The sequence below is a fragment of the Natrix helvetica genome, assembly GCF_964273705.1.
Source record: "Natrix helvetica genome assembly, chromosome: 1".
NCBI lineage: Eukaryota > Metazoa > Chordata > Lepidosauria > Squamata > Natricidae > Natrix > Natrix helvetica.
This window is the reverse complement of record NC_138548.1, coordinates 195,183,670-195,210,949: the sequence shown is the minus strand read 5'-3', so window position 1 is coordinate 195,210,949 and position 27,280 is coordinate 195,183,670. Positions and strand designations below refer to the sequence as shown.

Genomic DNA, 27,280 nt, shown 5'->3' with positions numbered 1-27,280 from the left:
CGAAGAACCGCCTTGCAATCCCCGGACCCGGCGGGGGTCGGGTGGGGGCGGGCGCTCCGGACCTGCTCCAGGTGGGAGTGGTTGGATAATATGAAGCGTCGATTGCTGAGGTCGGCTGCGGGAAGACGGCTCGAGCACTCCTTCCTTTTCCGAGGGTAGCTTTGCTCTCCTCCCGTGCAGATCAGGAGCTGCACGTACTGCTGCTTCTCTTCTTCTCTGGAGCAACTAAATCAGGCCGAAAATCGCAGCAGCTTCCAGCCTGCGGGAGAAACCAGGCGAAGTAAGTCAGTCAGTGATCTTGGCTTGTTCCGTAACTCTTTCGAAGGGAGCCCTACGGCCAATCGCAATGTCGGGTTGCTGTCCGGGCAGCTGGCGTTGCTCAGCGTCGGAGTTGCCTTTGCTCCTCTTGTTCGCTAAGCGAGGCTGCCACTCCAAATTGCCGGATGCGAACTTCTTCCTTTGAGACTTCGGGGTGTGTTGATGAGAGGGAAGGCGAAGGCGACTGTCTTGGGGTTAACGCAGGAAGGCTGTGTGATTTGACTCTCCTTCATTCCAGAGTCACGAAGTTGGGTGTTGGGGAACGACCAGGGATCCATTGCCTTCTCCGGCAACTGAGAACATCAGTTAGAGCTCCTCTTTGAAAAGGAGAGGAATAAAACTAATGGCATGAGATTACTTTCCTTCTTAATGATCAGGATTTATGTATTTAAATCACTAAGGAATCAACATCAGCAGAGTTCGGATGGTGAATTTACAAATCACAGTGTTCTTTCAAGAATGTGTCAAAATATTCTGCTCTTTCTCAGTAAAAAATAGGGAGAGGGGAGAATTAGGGGACCATCCCTTCATTGGAAACTAGTGGCTATTCAGAACAGCTATAGGACCCTAAAAAAGCAGCTGCACAGAGTCCCCAGTGTGTGTGTGTGTGCATCTGTTTCCTTACTTGGACATATCTCTTCAGGGACATCTGCACAGCAGGTCACCCTTATCTTTTTGGCATTAGTGAGTAATGTCAAGGGGCGGTAACTTCTTTTAGTGAATTTTCAAGATCATGCTAATGTTTGCTAACTAGGGTGTGCCAAGACAGGGTGATCTAGCCTGGCATCCATTTACTTCCAAGCAGATAGAACAAAATCACTGACTCCTCCTAGATGCTTTCTTTAGCTCTAGCATGACCTGGGGAGGGATTCCAGATGTAGTTGAAGAATGGAACTTAACTGCCGTTGGAGTCTTTCCTCTTGGCTTTTTGCACCGCTCTTGATTGTGAGGAGAAGAGGAAGAGAAGTTTCTGTTACATCAGTGGCTGTTGTGGAGTATGCTGCTCCAGGATAAGCATTTTAAACCTTGAAGTACTATAAGTGAATCTGCTGACTTTAAAATCTGAGATGATGATTCAACCAAGGTGTCTCAAACCAAGATTGTTGTCTTAGAAGAACCTGAGTGTCAACTCTCAGTGTTGTCATGGGGACAGAATGGGGAGGACTACATTCCATGCATACTGTCGGCTGGAGTCAGATCTCAGATTAATGCAGCCGGTTTGGGAGGGGTGCATCTTATAGGGCAATGTGATTTCTGACACAGACTGAGGGGAGGGAAGGAACAGGGATAAAGTTCAGAGATAAGTCAAACAAAGCATAGGTTTGTCTGCAAACAGATGTTGCCTAATGGTGCTCCTAATAAATGACTGGTTTTGTATTGAAAACGTGACTCGATACTTATGAATCAATTAGGGCATTTTTAGGAAATCTGACACTGGGACTGAAAGCTGAGAATTCCACTAAATTGCGATCTTTTGAGTTGTCTCTTATTAAGTGATCATCACAGTATGTGTTGGCCAATGAAGACTTTTATCATGCACGGTTTTAGATCTAAATGAGAAAAAAATGCATTTATACCACCCTGCCTTCTTATCTTCCCTATATCGACAGAGAAGGTCTGAAAATAAATTTTTCTTACATTGAGTTGAATTGAATTACAAGTCCCATTGAATGGGATTACAAGTATCTACTAAAACTGTAATCCCATTTAATTGTAATCCCAGTGAATGGGATTACAAATCCATTGATTACAAGTCCCAAGGATCACCAGTTATGGCAAACCACCTTCCCAGGCTGAAGGGAATCAACAACTGACAGATGACCTGAACCATTTACTGCAGATTTGAAAGGAAACTACATTCACCTATCTCCACAACCTCCATCTCAGACACGCCAACAACAGCCAAACCTACTACCATGGACCCCATCCCATTAGGTTCACAGCCCCTAGTAATCACAGAAAAGGAAGTGCAAGGTCCATTTCACAGACAAAATAATAATAATAATAATAATAATAATAATAATTATTATTATTATTATTATTATTATTATTATTATTATTATTATTATTATTATTATTTCTTAGCCGCACCCTCTCCCGAAGGACTCGGGGCGGCGTACAATAAAAACATAAAAATACAAGTATAGACAAACATACATATAATATAGACATATACAAAGACGTATACAAAGACGTATACAAAGAGGAGGTGGACAAATGGATGGAAACAGTTAAAATCACAATATTAAAATCCCCTAAATAAATTAAATAAAATTACAAAAATAAAAACCCGTCAGGAGCGATATGTTCAGACTATAGTTAAGCCAGGCCAGCTACTTGAAATAGGTGGGTCTTGAGCTTTACACGGAAGGAGCGGAGGTCAGAGGTAGTCCTAATATCCGGAGGGAGGTCATTCCACAGGGCTGGGCCTGCCACAGAGAAGGCTCTACTCCTAGGCGCCGCCCCTCGGCACTGTCTGGTGGACGGCACCTGGAGGAGTCCCTCTCTGTGCGAGCGAATTGGTCGCAGGGATGTATGGGGCAAGATACGATCCCGTAAGTAACTAGGTCCTGAGCCATGGAGCGCTTTAAAGATCGTTATCAAAACCTTGAAACGCACCCGATAGACCACAGGAAGCCAGTGCAGCTCGCGCAGGAAAGGTGTCACATGGGAGTACCTGGAACTCCCCATAATTACCTGTGCGGCCGCATTCTGGACCAACTGTAGCCTCCGGGTGCATTTCAAGGGAAGCCCCATGTAGAGAGCGTTACAGTAGTCCAGGCGAGACGTCACCAGCGCATGAGTGACTGTGCGTAAGGCGTCCCGGTCCAGTAGGGGGCGCAATTGGCGGAAAGCCAGGAAAAGCTCCAGGCCCAGAGAAGATAACTCCTTGCTTAAAAGTCTGTGCTGACCAATTGGCCCCCATCTTCCCCCAAATCTTCAATAAATCACTAGAGATGGGCTATGCTCCTTCTTGCTTCAAACACTCTACTATAACCTCAGTGCCGAAGAAGCCCTCCATCAAAAAACTGAATGATTACAGACCAGTTGCTCTAACATCTGTACCTATGAAAACCTTTGAGAGGCTAGTGATGTCCCACTTGAAAACCATCACAGATCCGCTGTTAGACCCCCTGCAATTTACATACTGAGCAAACAGATCGACAGATGATGCTGTTAACATGGCTCTGCACTACATCCTACAATATCTTGAATTTCCAAAGACCTACGCAAGGATCCTCTTTGTAGACTTCAGTTCAGCATTCAATAAAATTATTCCAGATATTCTTCTAACTAAACTAAATCAGCTAACTCTACCTGCTCACACTTGTAAATGGATCATAAGCCTCCTAACAGGCAGGAAGCAGCAGGTGAAACTAGGCAAAATCACATCAGACATCTGTGTAATTAGCACAGGAGCCCCCCAAGGCTGTGTGCCCGCTCCACTTCTCTCTCTATACCAATGACTGCATCTCAAAAGATCCCTCTGTTAAAATACTGATGATACAACAGTGATTGGTCTCAATTGAGACAATGAAGAATCCACATACAGACGGGAGGTTGAACAACTAGCTTTGTGGTGCAACCAGAACAATCTTGAACTAAATACACTCCAAATGGTAGAAATGGTGGTAGATTATAGGAGAAACCCACCTATATACTATCACCTCTTACAATACCAGACAATACAGTATCAACAGTAGAGAACGTCAAGTTTCTAGGTTCCTATCATATCTCAAGACCTAAAATGGACACCTAACATCAAAAATGTCATCAAAAAAGCACAACAAAGAATTGTTTTTTCTGTGCCAATTCAGAAAGTTCAAACTTCCCAACGAGCGGCTGATTTTGTTCTATAGAGGAATTATTGAGTCTGTCATCTGCACCTCCATAACTGTCTGGTTTGGCTCTGCAACCAAACAAGACTGACACAGACTTCAACAAATAATTAGAACTGCAGAAAAAAACAATTGCTACCAACCTGCCTTCCATTGAAGGCCTGTACACTGCACGAGTCAAAAAGAGGGTTGTGACAATAACTACAGACCCCTCACATGCTGGACATAAATTGTTTCAACTTTTACCCTCAAAATGACGCTATAGGGCGCAGCACACCAGAACAACTAGACACAAGGACAGTTTTTCCCCGAATGCCATTACTCTACTAAACAACTAATTCCCACAACACTGTCATATTACCGGTGAAATTCAATTTTTTTTGAGGGCGTGGCTTGGTGGTCTTGGCAGGGGAAGGATACTGCAGAATCCCCATTCCCACCCCACTCTGGGGCCAGCCAGAGGTGGTATTTGCCAGTTCTCTGAACTACTCAAAATTTCTGCTACTGGTTCTCCAGAACCTGTCAGAGCCTGCTGAATTTTACCCCAGCATTTTACCTACTAAGACTGTATTACTATTATTCTTCTCTTCCTTCCTAGTACCTATCTCTTCCCATTTATGACTATAACCTATAAGACTATAAGTTGTTTCCATCTTTAAATTTTATATTGTTTTATTTGTTTCCTAGTATAATTTGATTGCTTATTAGTAAGCAAATTATTTCAATAAGTGTTGTATTTTATGATTTTTGATGAATGTAGTCTATTTTATTTTTCTTTATGTACACTGAGAGCATATGCACCAAATTCCGTGTGTGTCCAATCCCACTTCGTCAATAAAGAATTCTATTCTATTCTATTATCTTGGAATTGATCCCTATACAGGGATCCCCATCAAAGGAAGCACTGTGATGCTTGTGCTAACAGTTGTGCTCTTTCTTTTAAGACAGCCGCTACAGGCAAGAGATGATGTGGGTGGGGTAGGTGAACATATCTGTGTCTCTGTCTTGCTTAAGGGGTTATCATGCCTGAATATGGCTTCCTTTTGCAAGCTCTAGAATGAGCATTGGGATTCTACTCTGACCTCAAGTTCACTAGTGATATTAATTTCTCTCCCTTAGATGACCTCTGCAAATGACACCCGAAAGATGCCCAAGGAGGCCGCCCACCAAAACTTTGATTACATGGTCAAGCTTTTGATCATTGGCAACAGCAGTGTAGGCAAGACTTCGTTTATCTTCCGATATGCTGATGATTCCTTTACTTCAGACTTTGTTAGCACTGTCGGCATCGATTTCAAGATGAAGACTATCTACAGGAATGAAAAAAGAGTCAAGCTGCAGATTTGGGTAAGATACTTTACTGTTCATGGGAAGCAGAGTATAGGAACTGAAAACAGAAGTTGGCAGAGCTCTAGATCAGGCAACCAGTCTGTGCCTGCGTAGTTCAAGGACTGCAAAGGGGAATACATGGCTTTCTTTCATTAAACCTTAATATCATATCAATTGATGGACGAACATGCATGTTTCAGCAGTGAGGTAGATTTCCTAAGAACTGAAACTGAAGAAAATATCTCCAAAGCAATTGGAATCCTCAGTTCTTCTTCCCAGGATGTTGCTTTTATTGTTTTAGAATCAGCCTTTGATTGCAGGGAAGCAGGGATAAGCCTGCATGAATTTCTGTACTAGAAATTCTAAATTGCGCATTGATCGATCACTGACCTGCCTTCTCTAATGTCTGCTCATTTATCAACTAGAAATGTCTCCTCTTCTAGCTAACCCAGAAGCTTGTAAAACATAAAGCATCCATACAATTTACAATTGAATGATAATTGGAGAAATTATCATACTAGTGCCTTTCTTAAAAAGTGCGATACTGATAGAATGTTTCTGGTTTTTAGGCATTGGAAAGTATTCCTAATAGGTGTAATTAGGTATGGCAAAGGGAGAGTATGTATGGATAGATTTGTAAACTTAAAAATGCCCATTTTAAACATCCAGGTCAATATTTATTCCTGGAAAGATATATGTGAAGATGGAAGTAATGTCAAGAATTATATTATTTGTGGTTTTTTGTTTTGTATTTCCCCCCCCCTCCCAAGATGAAATACAAAGTGCAGAATGAAAACAAAAACAAGAATTACAAACAAGACACAAAAAAGTAAAGAAAAAAAGTATATAACAAATATAACATTTATTTTATTTTATTTATTTCTTAGATTTTTAAACCGCCCCCTCTCCCAAAAAGGGACAGTAAATATATATAACTTCTACTCTAGTTGAATGCTGGTACCTGTATCTATCACAGATCTAATAGGTTTCCTCACCTTGCATTGCGGGTCTAAAATAGTTATATATTTTCCATCTATACCTGCTAAATTACTATTTTACAACACATTTTCTTAACAAATACCCCAAATATATAAATCTATTGTCTGCCAGTCAAGTCCACCCTTATCAAGTTCACTGTAAGAAAGCTGTTAACTGTTAAATCCCCCAAATAATTTTAAAAGCCCTCTGTTGACAGTCTGTTATTATATTTAACTCACAGATACTCCACAATGGCTTCATTTTTGTTTTTTGTACCTTTGAGTCAGTCTTGACTTCCGGTGACTGCCTGGCCTAGAGACCTGCGGTTTTCTTGGCAAGGTTTTTCTCAGAAGTAGTTTGCCATTGCCTGCTCCATAGGACTGAGAGAAAGCAACTGGCTTGTGTCAGATCCCTAAACGTAATACTGCCATTCAATTGGGAAGGGGGGGGCCTCGGAGTCAATTTATTGGAAGTGCCCATGACAAGTGATATTTTACAACTGCTCTCCTGGTGCCGGAAGGCCGGAGATCTCAGTATCTCTGGAGGGATGTTTATGATGGCCATATGGGATACCTTACTTTATTGTCTAATGAAAGATAGCCATGGGAATGTATGTTTATTCGGCTCTCAGGGCAGTTGGTAAAGGAAACATTTTCACACTTGTGTATTGGCCAGAAACTGCATTCTGAATAAAGGGGAGGGGTCACTATTACTTTAATTCCACTTGCATTGCCTAAAGGGATTCAGATGTTGCTTTGCCTTAACGGCTTCCATTCTTCTTAATTAAAGGTTCCTTTTGAAATAATCCATTTCAAGAGTCTTTACTTTCTTAAGTTAGGAGAGGAGCCCTTACACTCAGCTGGCTTTGTGCCTCAGGCAGGACAGAACTCCCAGTTTCTAACCTGATGTGTTAAACCACTTAACCGTTAAATGAACACTCTTTGTTGCAATGGTTTAAATTACTATTGTAGCGGGCCATCTTTTAATGGAATAGGACAGTGATGGCGAATCTTTTTTGGCTCGCGTGCCATAAGTGGGGGGAGCACAGGGGGTAGTGTGTGGGCGTGTCGCACCCATAATACAATGCGCGACACCCCCCGTGCGCATGCGCGCACTACAGGCGCGACACCCCATTTTTTGCATGTTTTTTTTGCCCTCTCCAGGCTCTAGAGGCTTTATAGGAGCCTGGGGAGGGCGAAAACAGCCTCCCCCACCCCCGGAGGCTTGAGGGACCTTCAGGATGCTTTCCTGAAGCCTACGGAGCAGTCAAAACGACCCTCCAAGCCCTCCGGAGGCTTGAGGGACCTTCAGGATGCTTTCCTGAAGCCTACGGAGCAGTCAAAACGACCCTCCAAGCAAACCGCAAGTGACTTCCGGTTTGCTCGGAGGGTCGTTTTGAGCGCTCCGATGGCTTGAGGGACCTTCAGGATGCTTCCCTGAAGCCTCTGGAGCAGTCAGAATCCTGTATATAATTTTTCCTTGTTTTTTTCTACATTCTTTTCCCTTTTTTATGTAGCAAGATTTTCTTTCATTGGTTTAATGAAGACATTTCTTATTAAAAATGTTCCGCATTATTAAAAATCTTGGAACACCGGGGAAGTACCTGAGGAAGCTATAGACCAATCAGTCTAACATCAATACTTGGGAAGATCCTGGAAAAGATAATTTAAAAAAAAGATCTGCGAACATCTAGAAACAAATAAAGTTATAACTAAGTAACCAGACAGGTTTGTTGAAAACAGATCATGCCAAAACAATCTTATTTCATCCTTTGATAGAGACTAAGTTGGTAGACCAGAGAAATGCTCTGGACATAGCATTACTTAGATTTCAGTAAAGCATTTGACAAAGTAGATTACAACCCAGTGAAATTCAAATATTTTTACTACCGGTTCTGTGGGTGTGGCTTGGTGGGCATGGCAGGGGAAGGATACTACAAAATTCCCATTCCCTCCCCACTCCTGGGGGAAGGATATTGCAAAATCTCCATTCCCACCCCACTCTGGAGCCGCTAGAGGTGGTATTTGATGGTTCTCCAAACTACTCAAAATTTCTGCTACCGGTTCTCCAGAACCTGTCAGAACCTGCTGAATTTCACCCCTGCTACAACCTACTTCTTGATAAGCTAGAAAAACATAACCACCAGATGGATTTGTAGCTGGCTGACAAACTATACTCAACGAGTAGTTTTTAATGGTACTACATGGAGGGAAGTAAGAAATGGGGTACTACAAGGTTCTGTCTTAGGGCCAGTACTCTTCAATATCTTAATAAATGACTTAGTTGAAGGCACAGAAGGGAAATTTATCAAATTTCCAGATTAAGTGACAAGAATAGCCAACACCCCTGAAGACAAGCTCAGGATCCAAAAAGATATTGAAAGATTTGAACAATCCAACATAATTAATTTTAATTTAAAATCCCGTGAAGTATTAGTACCGCTTTATAAAGGCTTAAGTAAGACCACACCTGAAATACTGCAACCAATTTTGGTCACCACATTACAAAAAAGGTGAGATGTTGAAAAAAGTTCAGAGAACACCCATCAAAGTTGCTTAAAGGCCTGGAGACTAAAATATATGAAGAACAGAGCTTTGGGTGACATGATAGCAGTATTCCAAGACAGGATCAGACAGGTAGGTTTTGAATGAGATCTCTCCCATCTTTTACACTCCCTTGTGATTTCTAAGGCAGCGGTCCCCAACCTTTTTGGCTGCAAGGACCTGCAGTGCTGGCCGCGGCTTCAGCAGCAGGGAGGGAAATAGTTTTATGCATGCAGCCTAAATCCTGCACACCTGCCATTTTGGTGGCCAGGTTCCCAATGGGCCATGGCCAGGAGATTGGGGATCACTACTGTAAGATATGTGACATCTAGCTGCATGGGGACAGGCCACTTGGTCTCTAGTTTTTTTTATTGCTTTTAAAATAATACGAGAAAAAGGGGGGAGCAGAAAGAATAAATTGGGGGGAAAATTGTACGTTACAAGGATATTTTAGATGAAAAGGGTGATCTTTGTTAGGTAAGCTCCCCGCTAGGAGAGCGAGTGTAATGAGAGTGGTGCGGAAGAACACCCACAAACCAGCATACAGGGACACCAAATAGTAAAAATAATAGTATTTTACTTATGTGGAAAATAGAGATATTAGAAACTACTATTAACCTCCTCTGTCTCGTATTCGCTTGAACGGCCTCCCGCAGCACTCTGCCAGCCCAAAATGGGCCGTGTGGAGGCCTCCCAAGGCCCTGCACCGCCCATTTTCAGCCTCCCCAGCCTCCAGCTTCACTGTGCTGGCCAAAAACAGGCTGTGTTGGGGGCTCACAAGACCCCCACATGGCTCATTTTTGGCTGGCAGAGTGCTGCAGGAAGCCGAAAATGTACCATGGGGCCACACACGGCCCGTTTTGGCCAACAAAGATGCTGCAGGCCAGTCCTTTGATATTTCCAGGCTCACTTCGTGGATCTGACCTACGGACCTGATGTTTGACACCCCTGCTTTAGATTATAGATTTCCCCTGGAGGGATTTCTGAATTTTTGAGATTGAATGAGGTTCGGCATACTTTGCATCCATTAGCCACATGTCAATCTGAAAAATGGAAAGACTCTTGTATCAATGCAGCAAGAGCTATGTTGAGCTAGGGGTGCTGTTTGATAGGTTGATTGATTATAAAAATAAGCAAGATGGGAGGTCACAGAGAAATTTCTGATGATAATGAAAAAAGATGATAGATGAAATTGGGGAAGTCATTTAATTGATCTGTGTCCTTTTTCTGTTTCTGTCTTTGTAAGGACACAGCTGGCCAAGAGCGGTATCGAACCATCACAACAGCCTACTACAGGGGAGCATTGGGTTTTTTACTCATGTATGATATTTCCAACCAGGAGTCTTTCAATGCTGTACAAGACTGGTAAGCTTTGCTGTGCAGATTCCTGAGTTGGAACAAGGACTTCTTCGGTCAAGGGGGTGATTTCCAGTTATGGACTAGGAAAACAGACTTTGAAATGTGCTCAGTTGGTATGTACTCTTTACAGGCACAACCATCTTGCTATTTAGGAACTTGCTCAGGGCCAGAATTTCTTACCAGTACATTAAGGGGCCACGACTGAGTTAGAGAAAAGTGTCTCATGTGCACAGCAGCTTATTGGCATCTAAAATTAAAGGATTTTGACAACAGGGCTGGGAAATATCAGGGCCCAAAATAACACTGCCAGTCAGAAGAGGTGACATTGTATGGCTTTATCAATTGACTGATTCTAAAGCAACATATTATAAATAGGATACGTGCCCCTATTGTACAAGTCAACCTCAACTCATGACTAGTAATTTAACAACTGTTCAGAGTTATGACAGATTCAAAAAGAGAGTTTTACAGCCTGTTAAGCACTTCTGGCTATTGTACAATATTGTGCTGTCCCCCATCTCCCATGCAGTCACGTGTCTTTTAGGCACTTGGTAACTGGCTCACATTTAAAACTGGTTGCATGTTCTGCAGTCACATGACCATGATTTGCAATGTTTTAACTGGTTTCTGGCAACAAATGCTCATTTGAGAAAAGAGTTTCACTCATGCCTGAATAAGAACAGAACAGAACAGAGCTGGAAGGGACCTTGGAGGTCTTCTAGTCCAGCTCCCTGCTCAAGAATGAGAACCTATACCTATTTCAGATAAGTGACTGTCCAGTCTTTTCTTAAAAACATCCAGTGATGGGGCGGCCACAATTTCTGAAGGCAAGCTGTTCCACTGGTTAACTGTCCTCACTGTTAGGAAGTTTCTCTTGAATTAAAAACAATCATAAAATCAGGTCTGGTCACATAGATGTCTCACCTTATGACAGTCACAACCTATGACCAAAATTCCGGTCCCAATTGCAGTCATAAATCAAGAACTACCTGATGTGCTAGTATTCTATGCTACTGGACGAGTCTGTTGCTTGTACATAGTTTCAAGAGCCTTGAAATATCTAAGAGTCTGATATGCCACAAATATCTGTCATGAATATAGAACAGGATATTGGATTATCCTGTTCTCACACTCCAACTATGAGGTTTTCCTTCTTGTTCTGTCTTCTGCTGCTTTGGAGAATATATTGACCCCTCTCTTCTTTGAGACAGCCCTCAAATATTGGAACACTGCTATCATGTCATCCTTAGTCCTTCTTTTCACTAAACTAGACAAACCCAATTCCTGCAATCATTCTTCATATGTTTAGCCATGAGGCCCTCAATTATCTTTACTGCTCTTTTCTGCGCCCCTTCCAGAGTCTCTGTATCTTTTTTATAATATGGTTACTATGCCTCTTAGTAAAAGAGAGCCTTTTGGTGAAAATGACCCCAGATGCGCAAGAATACTGAATCAGTAAATTGTTTATTGGGATGGATTATAGATGAAAAATTATTGGATGTTGGTAACGTAGAAAAAGCAGACGCAGACAGGAGTAAGGTTGTGCTGGGAAGGCCACCCGATGGAAGGCACTCTGATGGGAAGGGCACCCATGCAGAGCATTGTTCGGGGCTCCCTTTTATTGTCAAACTTCTCAGAATAGTAAAAGCTCATTGGACAGAAAACCCACTTGGCAACTATTGATTGGTTTACTGATGCATGCTTTCCTCATGGACACCTCATGGACACTTCATGGAAACTTCATGATATAGATATGTAACTCTCTATTTAGTTAATATTTTGCTGCATGGAATGTGATGTCTACGTGTCTTTCTTGTAAGCAAAAGGATTAAGAGGAAGGAATGTGGATTTTGACTGATTTAATCACCGTGGTTTGCCAACTACTGATTAACCAATTAACCGCACATTTCCTCCTTTCTTTTATTTTAATTCATTTTGTTTTAACCATTTGCACGCATACATTATGTTGCGTCTATGAGGTCGAATTCTGGGCCGAAACATTGTTATTAATGGAGATGCACATTGAGTGCAGCAACAGCAACAAATTAAACCAATTATTACCATGATTACAATGCATACAAATTCAACAGTCAGTTCTGTTAATCATTTTTGAAATATTTTGAACATCCCACAGAAGGCAATTTTGGTCCCAAAGTCCTTGTTCTGGAATGCCTTCCTGTGGGGATAGCATTGCCAAAGTTGAAGGGAAAAGACATGTAAAAAGTATGCACAACACAATAGTGAGAGAATTTGAATTTAAGCAAGAAAAAGCAGCCACTAAAAAGTTCTCTGGTGTTGGCTCCACATTTTGATCTTGCAAGAGCTTACTGGCTTGAACAGACAAAGCCTTAATTTGTCCCCAAGTTGGATTATGTTTCTTCCGAGATGCCCGGTCTCGATCCGTTTGAGGATTCTGCAGGCTGAGGGAGATGTTGGGTATTGGATTTTTCAATCCTTCGTGCCACGACATCTTTCCAAGGTTTTACACACTACACTGGAATCCACACAAGTCCTGTTGGAGCAAGCACAGCAGCATATCCTCGTCACCTTGTTAACAAAGGAACCGGACCATGCCATTCAGGATTAGGTAACAATCTATACATTACTTGTGGCTGAGGATGACTTGTTCTATGGCCAAAGTGATTATCCACTGGAGTAGATAAATATTTTATATTAAGATGATTTAATGTGAATGGAACTTTGTTCAGCCATTCCTGTTTTCCAGGAAGGCCTACGGGATTTCCCCCTGTTTGTCTATGTTTTTCCAAAGCTGATTTTAGGGTATGATTAGCTTGTTCTACCATAGCCTGCCCTGTGGAATTATAGGGAATGCCAAAAATGTGTTTAACTTGCCATTTCTCACAAAATTCAGCAAAGAGTTTACTACAATATGCTGGGCCATTATCCGTTTTGAAGGTGGTGGGTAGGCCCATAACAGCAAATGTCCTAATACAATGATTTATAACATGTTTTGTAGCCTCTCCTTTTTGCAGAGTAGCCCAAATGAAATTAGAAGTATTAATTGTAACATGAAGATATTTCCAGGAGAAAAAAAATCAAAATTGTAGTCAGAGCAGACAAAGAAATGTAATTGCATAACTTTTATATGCAGATGAAAGATCACAATAGTGAAAGGTAAAGGTGCAGGAGCAGATCACCCATTTACTTTAAATTTCTCAGAAGAGAGAAAAAATGGTTAAAGTGAGCAGAAAAACTTCAGCCGCCTTTAATGACCCAAAAGGAAGGAGGGAAAGAAGGAGGGGGGGATGCACAGAGGCATTCACAGGTATCACTGGGGGCATTTCATACACACACTCATGGTAAAAATGAGCAGACACTCATTCTCCCCGCCTTTCCTGCTTCCCTTCAAAGAATAACCCAGAAGGAGGGGGGGGGGATTCACACAGGCAGTCACAGGTCTCTGGATCCCTTCACTTATCACTCCCTGGGGCATCGGGGACACATACTCACATTCATACTGCAATCAGACCTTCATGCTTGCTCATGCCCACCAATCATAAGTATTTCAGGAAGCTTTTTTTTTCACAAGCCACCAAGCTTCATTTTCTTTTATTAGAGGATCTCACCCTCCCTTCAGGTTTGGAAATGATAACACACATGCATACACACACATACCATTAAACAATCTTGCAACTTACTGTTTCTTTATATGAAAGGGAATCAAACTACATTCATACCAACTTTTACCATCAATATACTCACATTTGCACTGCAATCATTAATTTCACATACAAAAATCCCATTTCATTCTTTCTTCATGCAAAGCAGTTATTACAATTATTTCAGGAAGCTGTACATAAGCCAATGAGCTCCATTTTCCATTATTAAAGGATCTCAACACACATACACATACATGCACAAATACCATGGAACAACACTTTCAGGCCTGGGGGAGGTCCTGACATCTATCCACCCAGACTAATTTTAATGCATTGTTTATTTGGTCAAATACTTCCTTCTGCGCTGCTGTCAATTGTATTAAATCAGAAGGATTATCTCTTAGTTTTAATGCACCAAATAAAGGACTAAGTATACTGGTAGGAAGACCCACATATGGGCGTAACCAGTTAATTGAACCTAAAAGCTGTTGCAATTTAACATACGACAATGTATCCTCTATTTTTAATTGAGGAATTTGTGGGTATGAATAAGTCTGTAATAGTTTATGACCTAAATAAAGAAAAGGTTCTTTAACTTGTATCTTTTCTGGTGCTATTTGCAATCTATAAACTGCAAGATCTTGAGTCAATTCAGATAGCCAATTTAAAGGAATCTTTGGTGCCGAGACTAAAATATCATCCATGTAATGATAAACTATAGCGTGAGGATATCTTTTCCTAAAAGGTTCTAAAGCTCTAGATAAAAAGTGCTGACATAATGTAGGACTGTTTAACATACCTTGAGGAAAAACTGTCCATTGATATCTTTCCGTTGGCTTTTCTGAATTTATAACTGGGACAGTAAAGGCAAAAAGAGGTTTATCCTTTTTGCATAATGGAATTGTGAAAAAACAATCCTTTAGATCAATAACCATAACTTGATACTCTCTTGGTATCATATTTGGATTTGGTGTACCACATTGAAGTGGCCCCCATCTGGTCCATTACCTCTATAGGTGCTCCCACCTGGAGCTTGACATTGCTGTTTAAAATGTCCAGGTTTTTTGCAATTAAATGCAGCTGCTAATTCATCCATTTGAAATGCATTTGTGTCTATGTCTGAACATGCCTTCAACATTTCTGCTAAAGTATATTTCCCTTTATTTATAATAGACACCAAAGCTTTAAGAAAATCTGCATTAGCATGTTCATAAGCTAGTTGTTTCAGCAATTCCCCGCTAGCTTCTTCATTATCTATTTGCCGTTGGATGGCTTCTTGCAATTTATCAATAAAATCAGGATAAGCCTCTCCTGCACCCTGATGTATGGATGAAAAAGATTTACTAGGTTTTCCTGATATTGGCACTCTCTGAAAGGCCTTTATGACACATCGTCCTACAACCGGGTAGGCTTGTGGGATTAACTGATAACCATTAGAAATACCTTCCAGCATTCCTGCTGTGTAGGTAGAACGTAACCCCGTTTCAGTGATACTTTTCCTCAAAACACTTGATATGGTAATGAATTCCACTGATATTGTGCCTGGCCTTGTGGATCCACTGTTTGTACCCCTGGGAAGGCTTGAAGCCCTTCTGCAAGTTCTTGTCCTGTAAGATTTCCTTTTTTCTGTTCTTCTAGAAAACCTGCTCGAACTGCTCCAATCGGCTCCTTTGTAGAGACAATTGATATTGGAGCAGTAAGGGAACTAGGTTCCACTGGCCTTAACGTAGTTGGTGCCTGGAGTTTATGAGTCCTCACCTTCTCTATTATATCCTTACATTTTTTCCACAACAATAAATGTTGAATAGGAGCTTGTGGCTCGGTGTGCAATTATATTCCAATTTTTATCCAGTCCCCTAATTCCCAAGTACCTGCCTCGGGATACCAGGGACATTGACAACCTATTTCACCTACTAAGTTTTCTAACTTAGGTAGACTAACTCCTGTCACTTCACTACATTTAAGTAATTTCTGCAGCTCTTTAGGATGAACCTTCTGCGGAGCTGACAGTTTGCCCCCCCCCCCCATACTCACGAAAAATTAGGAGCGAAGTTGGCTGTGGTGCACCTGGGCTCGTCCAGCCGAATGAGTATAGGAGATCACGTCGGGGTCACCAGATGTTGAATGTTGGTAACGTAGAAAAAGCAGACGCAGACAGGAGTAAGGTTGTGCTGGGAAGGCCACCCGATGGAAGGCACCCTGATGGGAGGGGCACCCACTCAGAGCATTGTTCGGGGCTCCCTTTTATTGTCAAACTTCTCAGAATAGTAAAAGCTCATTGGACAGAAAATCCACTTGGCAACTATTGATTGGTTTACCGATGCATGCTTTCCTCATGGACACCTCATGGACACTTCATGGACACTTCATGATATAGATACGTGACTCTATACTTAGTTAATATTTTGCTGCATGGAATGTGATGTCTACGTGTCTTTCTTGTAAGCAAAAGGATTAAGAGGAAGGAATGTGGATTTTGACTGATTTAATCACCGTGGTTTGCCAACTACTGATTAACCAATTAACCCCACAAAATGGCATTCTATACTACATCATCTTTCTCTCTGCTTTTCACTAAAAACTGTGTCTTAATTAGTCTTAAGTCTCAATTAGTAGAGCAAGAGGCTTTTATTTAGAAGTCGCCAAGCTTTTCTGTTTTATGGTATGGACATAGGTGTTTTAGGCACTGAGTGCCTTGCTGCAAGTTTATTTCACGTTAGTCTTTGAGAAAGTCGGGAGACTCTTTGTCCAAATTAGCTGAGAAAATTGTTACATGACTGCAAATATTCCAAAATACAGTATTTCAGAAATAAGAAATCCCACATTTTTGGTGGTGCCTGATCCATGAAAGCTCAACAGTACCAGTATCAGTACTAGACTACTAGCATTTACACTGATATAAAACACTTGGTTGCTTCCCTCTCCTTCTGCTCCAGTTCCAGCAGTTCCTTAGTCCTAATTTAGATTGTGGATTTCACCGTGTCAGTTTGGCAAGTGGTCTTTCTATTTAGAAACTTAGGAAACATCCTGAAAAAGAATAGAAGCCAATTCTCAGTGGTTTCAGTAAAAAGCAATAAATAGCAAACCCCCCTCTCCCAATATATCAAACATAAAAAGACCATATCTTAAACAAGAACTAATGTTAAAATGGTTCAATACAAAATTATGATTTTAGCCTTAAAAGATCAATAGCAGTTAAAAATGTATCTTCTGTGGAGATAAGCTAATGTAGACTAACCTTCTCCTAAATCATGAAAAAGCAGCAGACTGAACAGCCAAGGATCCCACAGCTCTTATGGATTCTAAATGGGACACTTATCACGCAGGATGCACTTAGAGTGGAAAGCAGGTGAGGCCAAGCCACTTGGGTATTTAGATGTAATAACATCTATATCTTAAATTGGAAATCTCTTGGAGCCATTGCAGAAGAGATGCCATGTTCTGGCTGCTATTTTTTTACCTATTACAATGTCTGGGAATCCTTACACAGGCTAGAAGAAAATAACCAGGAGACAAAGAACATCCAAATGATCTCTCTTTAGGAAGAGATTAGTGGAAAATGGCATGTGAGCTCGGCATTCTGGATAGCACAGGTTCCTACCCTAAGGCCACAATCTGGCCCTTCCAGAAACAATATCCAGAGCAGGAAGAGTCCTTGTTGATTGATTGAGATTCCTCCCCCACCCCCCACAATTCTGACTTGTCTGGATTCAGCTTTTGTTTTGTTTTGTTTGCCAGTTCCAATGTAGACATCCTTGGTCAAGTGAATGCCAAGCTTGTACCCATTTAAAAAGAAGAGATTAAGGAAGCCATTCATGATTTTGATTCTCTCCATCCCAACCAATACCAGCCTAGAGACGAATAATGGCTCAAATACATTCAAGCACTTTGTTCTTAGTCCCAAGGAGCATAAGGTCAGACTGATCTAACAACATAGGCCATAGGTTTGTTAGCTTCCTCCTAAAGCTTACTCGGCAAGGGGCTATCCAACAATGACTATGAGCAACTTTGTGAAGAAAATCAGTAACACTTTCTCATTTAGTGATAATGATTCAAGATGCATCAGCCCTATCCAGAACAGCTCCCTTAAGTGACTATCACCAGACTCAATGGATTCAAGGATCTCTTTCCCTGATATAGCTTAGCTTTTTCAAGGAATGTTTAAGCTGTACTTACTTGCTTTTAGATATGACCCAGCCATTCTAGAATTCTATCGAAACCAGGGATAATTGATAATTTCAGATAGTCACCATGGCCTCCTCTGCTGAAGGGCTTGGCATATTAACCAGCTTTCAGAGCAGTGACTTCTGGAACTTAAGCCAATCTGGAAAACATGGCAAACGGATTCTGAACATTGACCCAGCAGCCCTGCTAATCAATGCAGTCTGATCAGATAGTGACTGCTCCATGACAAAGGAGTCACAACAGGGTCTCCCAATCACAGATTATTATTGGTACCTGCAGTCTGGCCCAAGATGTGCCTGTTTGATGAGTGATATTTATTTATTTAAATCTATATGCAACCTGATTCCCAATGACATCAAGATCAGTTCACATGAGAAGCAGCAGAGAGGTGATATGAACCCAGACTTCAGACCCCACCCATACTAGACAGCAGTGGTGGGATTCAATTTTGTTTACTACCGGTTCTGTGGGCGTGGCAGGGGAAGGATACTGCAAAATCCCCATTTCCTCCAGATCAGCTGGGATTCGAGAGGCAGAGAAAAGATGGGGGTGGAGCCAGTCCAGGGATGGGTTTCAATTTTTTTTACTACCGGCTCTGAGGGCGTGGCTAGGTGGGGGCATATGACGGAGTGGGCATGGCCAACTTGACATCACTCCCATAAATGCCCACTCAGTCATATCCCCCCCCCAACTAGCTACGCCCACAGAACTGGCGAAAATGTTTGTTTTGCCAGCTGGGAGGTTGGCAAAAATGCCTTTCTTTTCCCACTGCCACAGCTGCTTCTATCTCAGCACCGAACGGTCCATGTCCCCCCTACACACACAAACACCCCACGCTTGCCTGGCGGCACCCCGCAATAACAGCCGAGTGAGGGAAGGAGAGGGTCCAGACAACAAAGCAGGCTGGCTGGTGCTTTCAGGCACATAATAAAAAAGAGCAGTTCAGTTCACCTCTTCTCATTTGGCAACTGCAGGAGCCACAACAAACAAAAGGCTTTCCTTCCTCCTTCCAGCGAAGGCATAATTACGCAGATGAAGAAACGTGCACACACACAAAAAAGACACCGTTGGTTTCGGCGACTAGAGGGGAAATGTTCATTATGCCAGGGCTGTGCCAGAGCCAAATGCTGGGGGCAAGCGAGCACCTCCACACATATACCCTCTCCTCATCTAGCTGCTTTGTGCAGCTGGGAGGGTGCGCGTGCAAGCGCCAAAGTGCAGCAAAGGCGTTCCTGGGGCGGGAGGCTGCTCGCTTAAGGAGGATATTAACAGGATGCAAAGGATGTGGCTTCTCTCCTGCACTAAGGATCCAGCCATCACCTTGCCATGTTATTCCTTCCTCCACAAACACACACATGAGAAGAGGAGGAGGTGGGTCGCTGGAGCCTTAGTGCAGGAGCGAAATGCCCTGTACCTCCCTTCATGCCACATTTGCACGTAAGGCAGCCTTAGCTTCCTGTCACTTCGGGCTGCAGCTTGCACCCTCTGCACTCGGATGAGGCACTGCAGGGGAGGGGGCTTAGTGCAGGAGAGGAGCCCGTCCTTTTGCATCATGCTATGACCCTCCTTAAGTGAGCATCTGGCCACCCCATGCGCATTTTTGCTGCGCTTTGGTGATCACTTGAGGGAGGGTCTCCCTGCACGTGTGCACCCTCCCAGCCCTGCCATGGTCAGCTACCACCCGAAAGGAAGCCCCTGCCATGGCTGGCAATCAATTTCCCAAAAGGAGAAATAAAAGTAGCAAAGCCCCCCAAAGTGAGCGTGCTGGCTTGGCCCAGCCATGCCTTTTCAAAAGGGAGAGAAGAGAACAGAGCGACAGATACACACACACACAGAGAGAGAGAGAGAGAGAGAGAGAGAGAGAGAGAGAGAGAGAGAGAGAGAGAAACAGACAGACAGACAGACAGACAGACAGACATAGAGAGATGGGGGGAGAGCTTTCTCCGAGCCTGACACCTGGGGTGGGTGGGTGAGGTTCGGCGGGGCCAGCTCCCTTTTCCCGCTGCCCTGAGCCTTTTAAAGCCACGGCTGGGCATTGCTGGCCTGTCCCCCTTTTCGACGTACCCTCCTCCCAGATTCCATTCCCATCTTACCAGCTCTTGTGTGTGAAAGCTGAGCTAGGCCAGTGTTTCTGGGCAGAGAGCAGGCTGCGCATCTCCCCAAGTGAGGCATGCCCAGCACAAACAAGGGCCAGAAGAAGCTCCACAAAAGTGAGACACTGGAGAATCAGCCCTGGCTGCTTCTCCATCCCTGCTGTCACCCTTACCTTCTTAGGCCAGGCGAGGGAGGGGCAGGGGCAATCAGTGATGGGACAGGGAGTTGCAGCAGCAGGAGCGGCATGAGGCGAGAGTGGAGGGGGAGAAATGAGAGGGAGGGGGAGGAGAAGGCCAAGCTTCTGCTAGGGAGATGGGAAAGCAAGCCAGGTTGCCTCAGTGAGCGCCGCTCTTCCTCTCAGCCGCCTGTTAAAGTTGGCTGGGTTGGACCCATGACTGCTCTCACCATCCATGCTTCTCCTCCTCCTCTTGGAGGAAAGAGGCAGGGATGCTGGCCTGGGGCTCGCTACTGCTTGCCGGCACCACCCATTGCTGGACGAAGCATTGGAAGCCAAGCCAGTCCTGCTCGCCCGCTCTCCACTTTCCCTGCCAGCTGCCCAGTTGATCAGGTGGAGCCCGGGTTGCAGCCAGTGGGGAGGGGGAACTAGGCTAGCACAAATGCTGCTTACCTGTGTGTAGGCAGGAGGAGGCAGTTCTGTACATCCGCATGGCGAAGGCGAGGCAGGGCAGTGTCGGAGTGGCCTGGTTCAGGGGCGTGGCCAGCCAGTGCAATAAAAATTACTCTGTGCATGTGCAGAAGCAAAAATCAAGATGGGAAAACCAGTTCGGGGGCGTGGCAGGCCTGGGTCATTGCCGCTTCCAGCGACCCAGCCTGCCAAACCACTACCAGTTCATGCAAACTGGTAGGAACCCACCTCTGGGCCAGTCAGAGATGGTATTTACTGGTTCTCCAAACTACTCAAAATTTTCGCTACTGGTTCTCCAGAACTGATCAGAACCTTCTGAATACCACCTCTGATAGGCAGTGACTAAGGCCTTGGCCAAACTGCCCATCTGATCCTCAGGGAGAACCCTAAGCATGCTGTCTCCTGAATACATAATCCATAAATGAGGCGAAGGCCCACCCACTAATAATCTCCTTAATATCTAACAATAGCAAAACAAACTAAATAAAAATGCACACCTACTAACTGAATTCCAATCTTTTCCTTTTTCATATTATAATAAACCACATTCCCCAACCACCCATCAAACAAGAACAGCCACAATTCTTCTGCAAACTACTCCACCAACCAGAAATGGTTTGCAACAATGACAAGAATATCTCCAGTCATTGCTTACACAAGTTACTCTAACAAAACACAACTTTCCAAAAGTTCTTCAAACTCTAAATTATGACTGTTTTAGAAGTCATTCTATTTCTTCTTTTTTTTAGAACTTGTCTTTTCTGTCATATTACCTTCCTTCTGATATGTCCACCACCATCTTCCTCAGCTACCTGGTTATTGGAGGCTCCACAGTTTTTTCTCCCTAGTCCACTACAGTTCTAAAAAGAGCTTCCAGAATTATTGTAACTCACTTCCGGTTCCGGCGGCTACGGCGACAGGCAGATCGCTGCCTGCTCCAGCTCTCCCGGTGGGCTTCCCCCGCTTCTGGGGGGGCACAAGACGCCTTGGAGGGGCGTCTTGCCGAAGGAACGGCTCGCGGAGGGTCCTGGCGTCGGCGGCGGCTGGCGGGGGCTCCTCCGCTTCGTTCTAGGCATCGGGGAGCAGTTTTGGAGGACGTGCGTGCGCACGCGTCTCGCCCCATGCCGATCGGAGAACACACTTCCGAACGAAGCAGCGGCAGTATGGTGAGAGGCTTCCTTTCTGCATTCCTTCGCTTTTGAATTGATGAACTTTTCAGCACTTTTAAAAAGTTAAACTTTCGGATCCCTGCTAGAGGTGCGGCTAGAGGGAGGGGGATTTCCCCCCCTCCCTCGGACAAGCGGCTTGAAAAGACTTTCCTTCCATCCCCAGAGAGGAGGAGGGGGGAGAGCCAACTAATGATGCCTCACCCCTATAAAAGTGATTTTCATTCGACCTAGCTCCAGAACTAATGGATGAACTGAGAACTTTTTGAACTTTTAAAAATTTTACTATGCCTCTGAGCCCAAAGCTGGCAGGGCAAGATGGCACACTTCCGTTGTCTTCATGAACTGTGAAACCTGACTCCACCTTTAAAATTCAGGCTTCCGGTCTTTGTCTCCGAGTCACCCAGAGGAATTTCTTGTGGATTGCTACTTTCTGAACTCTTTGGAGAAAAAAAACTTTCATCTACTGCTAGAGTGACTAAAGAAATCCCCATCTATTTGGATCCTCTGCCTTCTGAATTCGCCTGCCTGCTCTACCTCTCCAGCTGCCCAGTCTCTACTTTGACTGATCTCCTTGCTTCATAAACCATGTCTCCAAAAAGACCACCTCCTGGAAAGCCTGGCTTTGCTACTTCTGCTCCAACGTCTGCAACGTCTAGTCCAGCTACACAGTCAAAGATATCAGAACTGATGCAACCCAAGACTACAGAGATAGACTTCCAACAAATGCTTCAACAAATTTTACAAGGCCAGGAGGAAATTAAGAAACAGTTAAGGGAAATGAAAGATGAAATTAAACAGAATCAAGCCCAAATCTTTAAGAACTCACAGAGACTGGACCTTGTGGAGGGTGGGGTGGCGGAGGCGAGGGGGGGGGTAGAGGCCTTACAGAAGGGGAACAAAGAACTTGACATCCAACAAATGAAAGCAGAGTTTGAAAGAATGTCCTTTTATCTTAGATTTCAAAATGTAATAGAAGCAGATGGGGAAAATATAAGGGACATTATGACTAACATTCTAGCTGAATACATACACAAAGATAAACAGCAGATGGAATGGGAGATAGATCTAGCTTATAGAGTGAATTCAGCATATGCCAGAACACATAATGTACCCAGGGAGGTTCATATTAAATTTCTTAGGAAAACCACAAGAGATGAAATTCTGGGTGTACAAAGGGGGCAAACACTGACATACCACGATAGGGAGATAACCATTCTAAAGCAGATTCCCAAAAAAATTAGGGAAAAAAGGAAAAGCTATTCGCAATTGGCGAATAAATTATACCAGAAGGGGGTGTGGTTTAGATGGTTGATGCCTGAAGGTATGCTGATATTCTGGGAGGAGACAAGAATCAGAATCAACACACCCATAGAGGCACAGGCCTTTATGGAAAAAAACAAAGCGAACCTAGAAAAAACAGATGACACTACAACGGTTATACAGGACACGGGAGGGGCCGGAGCTCTGCCAGCGGGGGGTGAAGGGGCAACACCAAGAAAGCTCAGATCACAAAAATAAATAAGAAAACCACAATGTTATAAACAGACCGAAAGTATTAATGAATTTACAACTAGACTATATATTATAATTATATAAACTGATTGAAAAGTATTTTTTCTAGAATTAATATGCTGATTTTTTTTATGACTATGTAATAAGGTTTGATATTTTGATGTAACCTAGGAGTCTGGAGGGAGGGGGCGTCTGCCATACTTGCAACTGCCAAAATTTGTAACTATTCCACTTACCCTTTTCCGCATAAATGTTTTTAAAAAAACCAATAAAACTTCTTGAAAAAAAAAAAAAAAAAAAGAATTATTGTAACTCATACACTCAAAAGCTCATCTTAAAAAGCTTAGTGGCACTGGCAGTTGAATGCTGTTTTCTACTGACTGGTAGTTTCTGCTGTGAGGCACACCATCATTTGATGAGACCAGTGGGGATGATTGCAGAAGAAGTTAAGAGCGTTAAGACCTTCCTGTCTGAATAAACCAAGTGATAGATTTGTATTGGTATCTCATTCTGGGTGTGTGCAGACAATAAAGATTCTGATTTCCCTTTCCCCATTCCTGTCAATTAGGGAAAGAGCAACCACCATTCAAATCAACACGGTTCCTTTTTTTCAAAAGGTGGAAATAATAGTGTATATGAACTGATGAAACGAGGATTATTATTCTGCCTTGTGACTGTCACTGGCTGTTCTTTTTAGGTAACTGTGAAATTACAAATCCAATAGCAAATCCATTCCAGAATTCTTCTATATTCCTCTCTTAGGGCAACTCAGATCAAGACTTACTCCTGGGATAATGCTCAAGTGATTTTGGTTGGGAACAAGTGTGACCTGGAGGATAATCGAGTAATATCCCCTGAAGATGGCAAGAGACTTGCTGATGAACTAGGTTTGTTTTTCTCTTATATGGGAACATCTCCAGATTAGATTGCTCTCAAATCTCATACCCAACAAAACAAGAAATGCCCCCCACTCTTTCTCCCCTCCCACCTTTGGGCTTCTTCTTTTTTTAAACATTTCTTCTCCTTCCAGGTTTAGAATTCTTTGAAGCCAGTGCCAAGGATAATATCAATGTTAACCAGGTCTTTGAGTGCTTGGTGGACATAATCTGTGAGAAGATGAATGAGAGCCTGGATGCAAGCTCTGGCATGAACAGCACCGATCACAAGAACATTGACCTGAAGGAAGCGTCAGCTTCACAGTCCAACAGTTGTTCCTGCTAGACAGAATTTTGCCGACCACTGAGACCTGCAGTGCCTCGCTGCTCTACATAAATGAGGAGGAAGGTTCAGCAAATTGCTCATCTCCTTTGACTGCTGGTTGGCTCATCTCTCTGTTTGCCTCTGACTGTGCCTGTTTGGCCTCTGACAGCATGCATGAGTTTCCTCCCCTCCTGAGACTTTACCTTCTTGGAAAACTTAGCTTGGATCTTGTATTATTATGTGATCAGCAATGCAACTGTCATCAGAGCAATACAGCGTGCTAGTGGTAAAGAACACAACAGAACTCCCAAGGAAATAAACAACACATACAAACCTTTATGGAAATGTTGACAATAAATCAGAAAACTTAATATAAAGAACATCTCAGCACGGTGAAAACTTTCAAGGAATATTTCATGAAGAGAGTTTTGAGTATTGTTGTATAGTCTTTGACACACTGATGGATAGAATAAAGCACTAAGAAATGCCAAGCAAAGCCTTCATTTGAATTTAGTTAATAATAAAACTTGTTTTTGTACAGAAGTTTCCTGCTAAATCTTTGGATAGTTCCATTCTCCCTTACTAGGTATCTTAAGAGTATTTATTTATTTATACTTCTCATAATACTGCAGGACATCCCAAATTATTTGTTGATACAAAAGTACCAATACAAAACTCTGAAAATTTGACATTAAACAATACTCAGGCTCAGCATATATCAAATCAGTTTACATTTCTTGTGATGGGATACCTTCAAAAACAAAAGAACAAATGCTTTCCTTCTACAGGTAAAACTCGAAAAATTAGAATATCGTGCAAAAGTTCATTTATTTCAGTAATGCAACTTAAAAGGTGAAACTAATATATGAGATAAGACTCATTACATGCAAAGCAAGATAGTTCAAGCCGTGATTTGTCATAATTGTGATGATTATGGCTTACAGCTCATGAAAACCCCAAATCCACTATCTCCGAAAATTAGAATATTACATGCAATCAATAAAACAAGGATTGTACATAGAACAATATTGGATCTCTGAAAAGTATAAGCATGCATATGTACTCAGTACTTGGTTTGGGCCCCTTTTGCAGCAATTACTGTCTAGTTATTTGCGGGATCGTATCCTGCCCCATACATCCCTTCGACCGATTCGCTCTCACAGAGAGGGACTCCTCCGGGTGCCGTCCACTAGGCAATGCCAGCGGGCAACGCCCAGGAGTAGGGCCTTCTCTGTGATGGGCCCGACCCTCTGGAATGACCTCCCCCCGGATATCAGAACTACTACCGACCTCCGCTCCTTCCGTAAGAAGCTTAAAACCCACCTGTTCAATTTAGCCGGCCTGGCCTAATCCCAATTTTAGTCCCTCACGTCTGCATTTTTAAATTTTTAGGGGTACGTTTTTTAGTTGGTTTTAACTTTTATTATTCTGTACAGTTGTGTTTAGGTTTAATTCACTTTTAAGGGTATAGGGCAGTGATGGCGAACCTATGGCACGCGTGCCACAGGTGGCACGCGGAGCCATTTGTCAGGGCACGCACTGGCCAGCTGAGTTCGCCCTTTTTAAAAGCCATTTTTCGCCCTCCCCAGGCTCCAGAGGCTTTATAGGAGCCTGAGCTTCCCTGAAGCCTCCGGAGCGCAAAAAAACGGCCTTACGGGCAAACCGGAAGTTTGGGAACAAACTTCCTGTTTGCTCAGAGGGTCGTTTTGACTGCTCCGGAGTCTTCAGGGAACCTTCTTAAAGGTCCCTGAAGCCTTCGGAGCGCTTAAAACGACCCTCTGACCAAACCGGAAGTGACTTCCGGTTTGCTCGGAGGGTTGTTTTGAGTGCTTTGAGGCTTCAGGGAAGCCTCCTGAAGGTCCCTAAAGCCTCGGGAGGGCTTCCGGGCGGGCGGGGGAGGCTGTTCTTGCCCTCCCCAGGCTCCTATAAAGACTCTGGAGCCTGGGGAGGGCGAAAAAAGCATGCAAAAATGGGGGGGTTGCGCCTGTAGTGCGTGCATGCACTCTGGGGGGGGTGTCGTGCATTGCATTATGGGTGCGGCACGCCTGCACACGACCCCCCTGCACTCCCCCCCCTTATGGCACGCGAGCCAAAAAAGGTTCGCCATCGCTGGTATAGGGTATTTACTTTTTGTATTTGTTTTTAATGAGACGCCTGTACACTGCCCCGAGTCCCTTCGGGGAGAGGGGGTGGTCTATAAATCTTGAAATTAAATTAAATTAAATTAAATGTGCCTGTGACACTGCTGCGGTGTTATGGAAGTAAATGCACCAATATGTAATGATGTAAACTCCTGCTCTTACTATGTTCTACAATATTGAACAGAAATACAAAAGGGTAGAGCTTTTGTCATGATATCACAAGGCACATTTTGATATCTTTGTCGTTAGCAATGGATGCTTGACAATGATAGGCAATCGAAAGGTGGCATGTGTGCCTCTAGTACAATGATGGCTAACCTTTTTGTTGTTGGGTGCCAAAAATGCGA

At 43.2% G+C, this 27,280-nt stretch overlaps 1 protein-coding gene across 1 annotated transcript; it reads left to right on the top strand.

The window, feature by feature from the left end:
* Positions 1-25,508, top strand: RAB3D (RAB3D, member RAS oncogene family). The gene is made up of 5 exons (XM_081932616.1): positions 1-280; positions 5,277-5,504; positions 10,254-10,372; positions 24,355-24,479; positions 24,623-25,508. The coding sequence occupies exons 2-5, from the start codon at positions 5,277-5,279 to the stop codon at positions 24,811-24,813; spliced, it is 663 nt and encodes a 220-aa protein (XP_081788742.1). The 5' UTR covers positions 1-280; the 3' UTR covers positions 24,814-25,508.
* Positions 25,509-27,280: the final 1,772 nt, after the last annotated feature.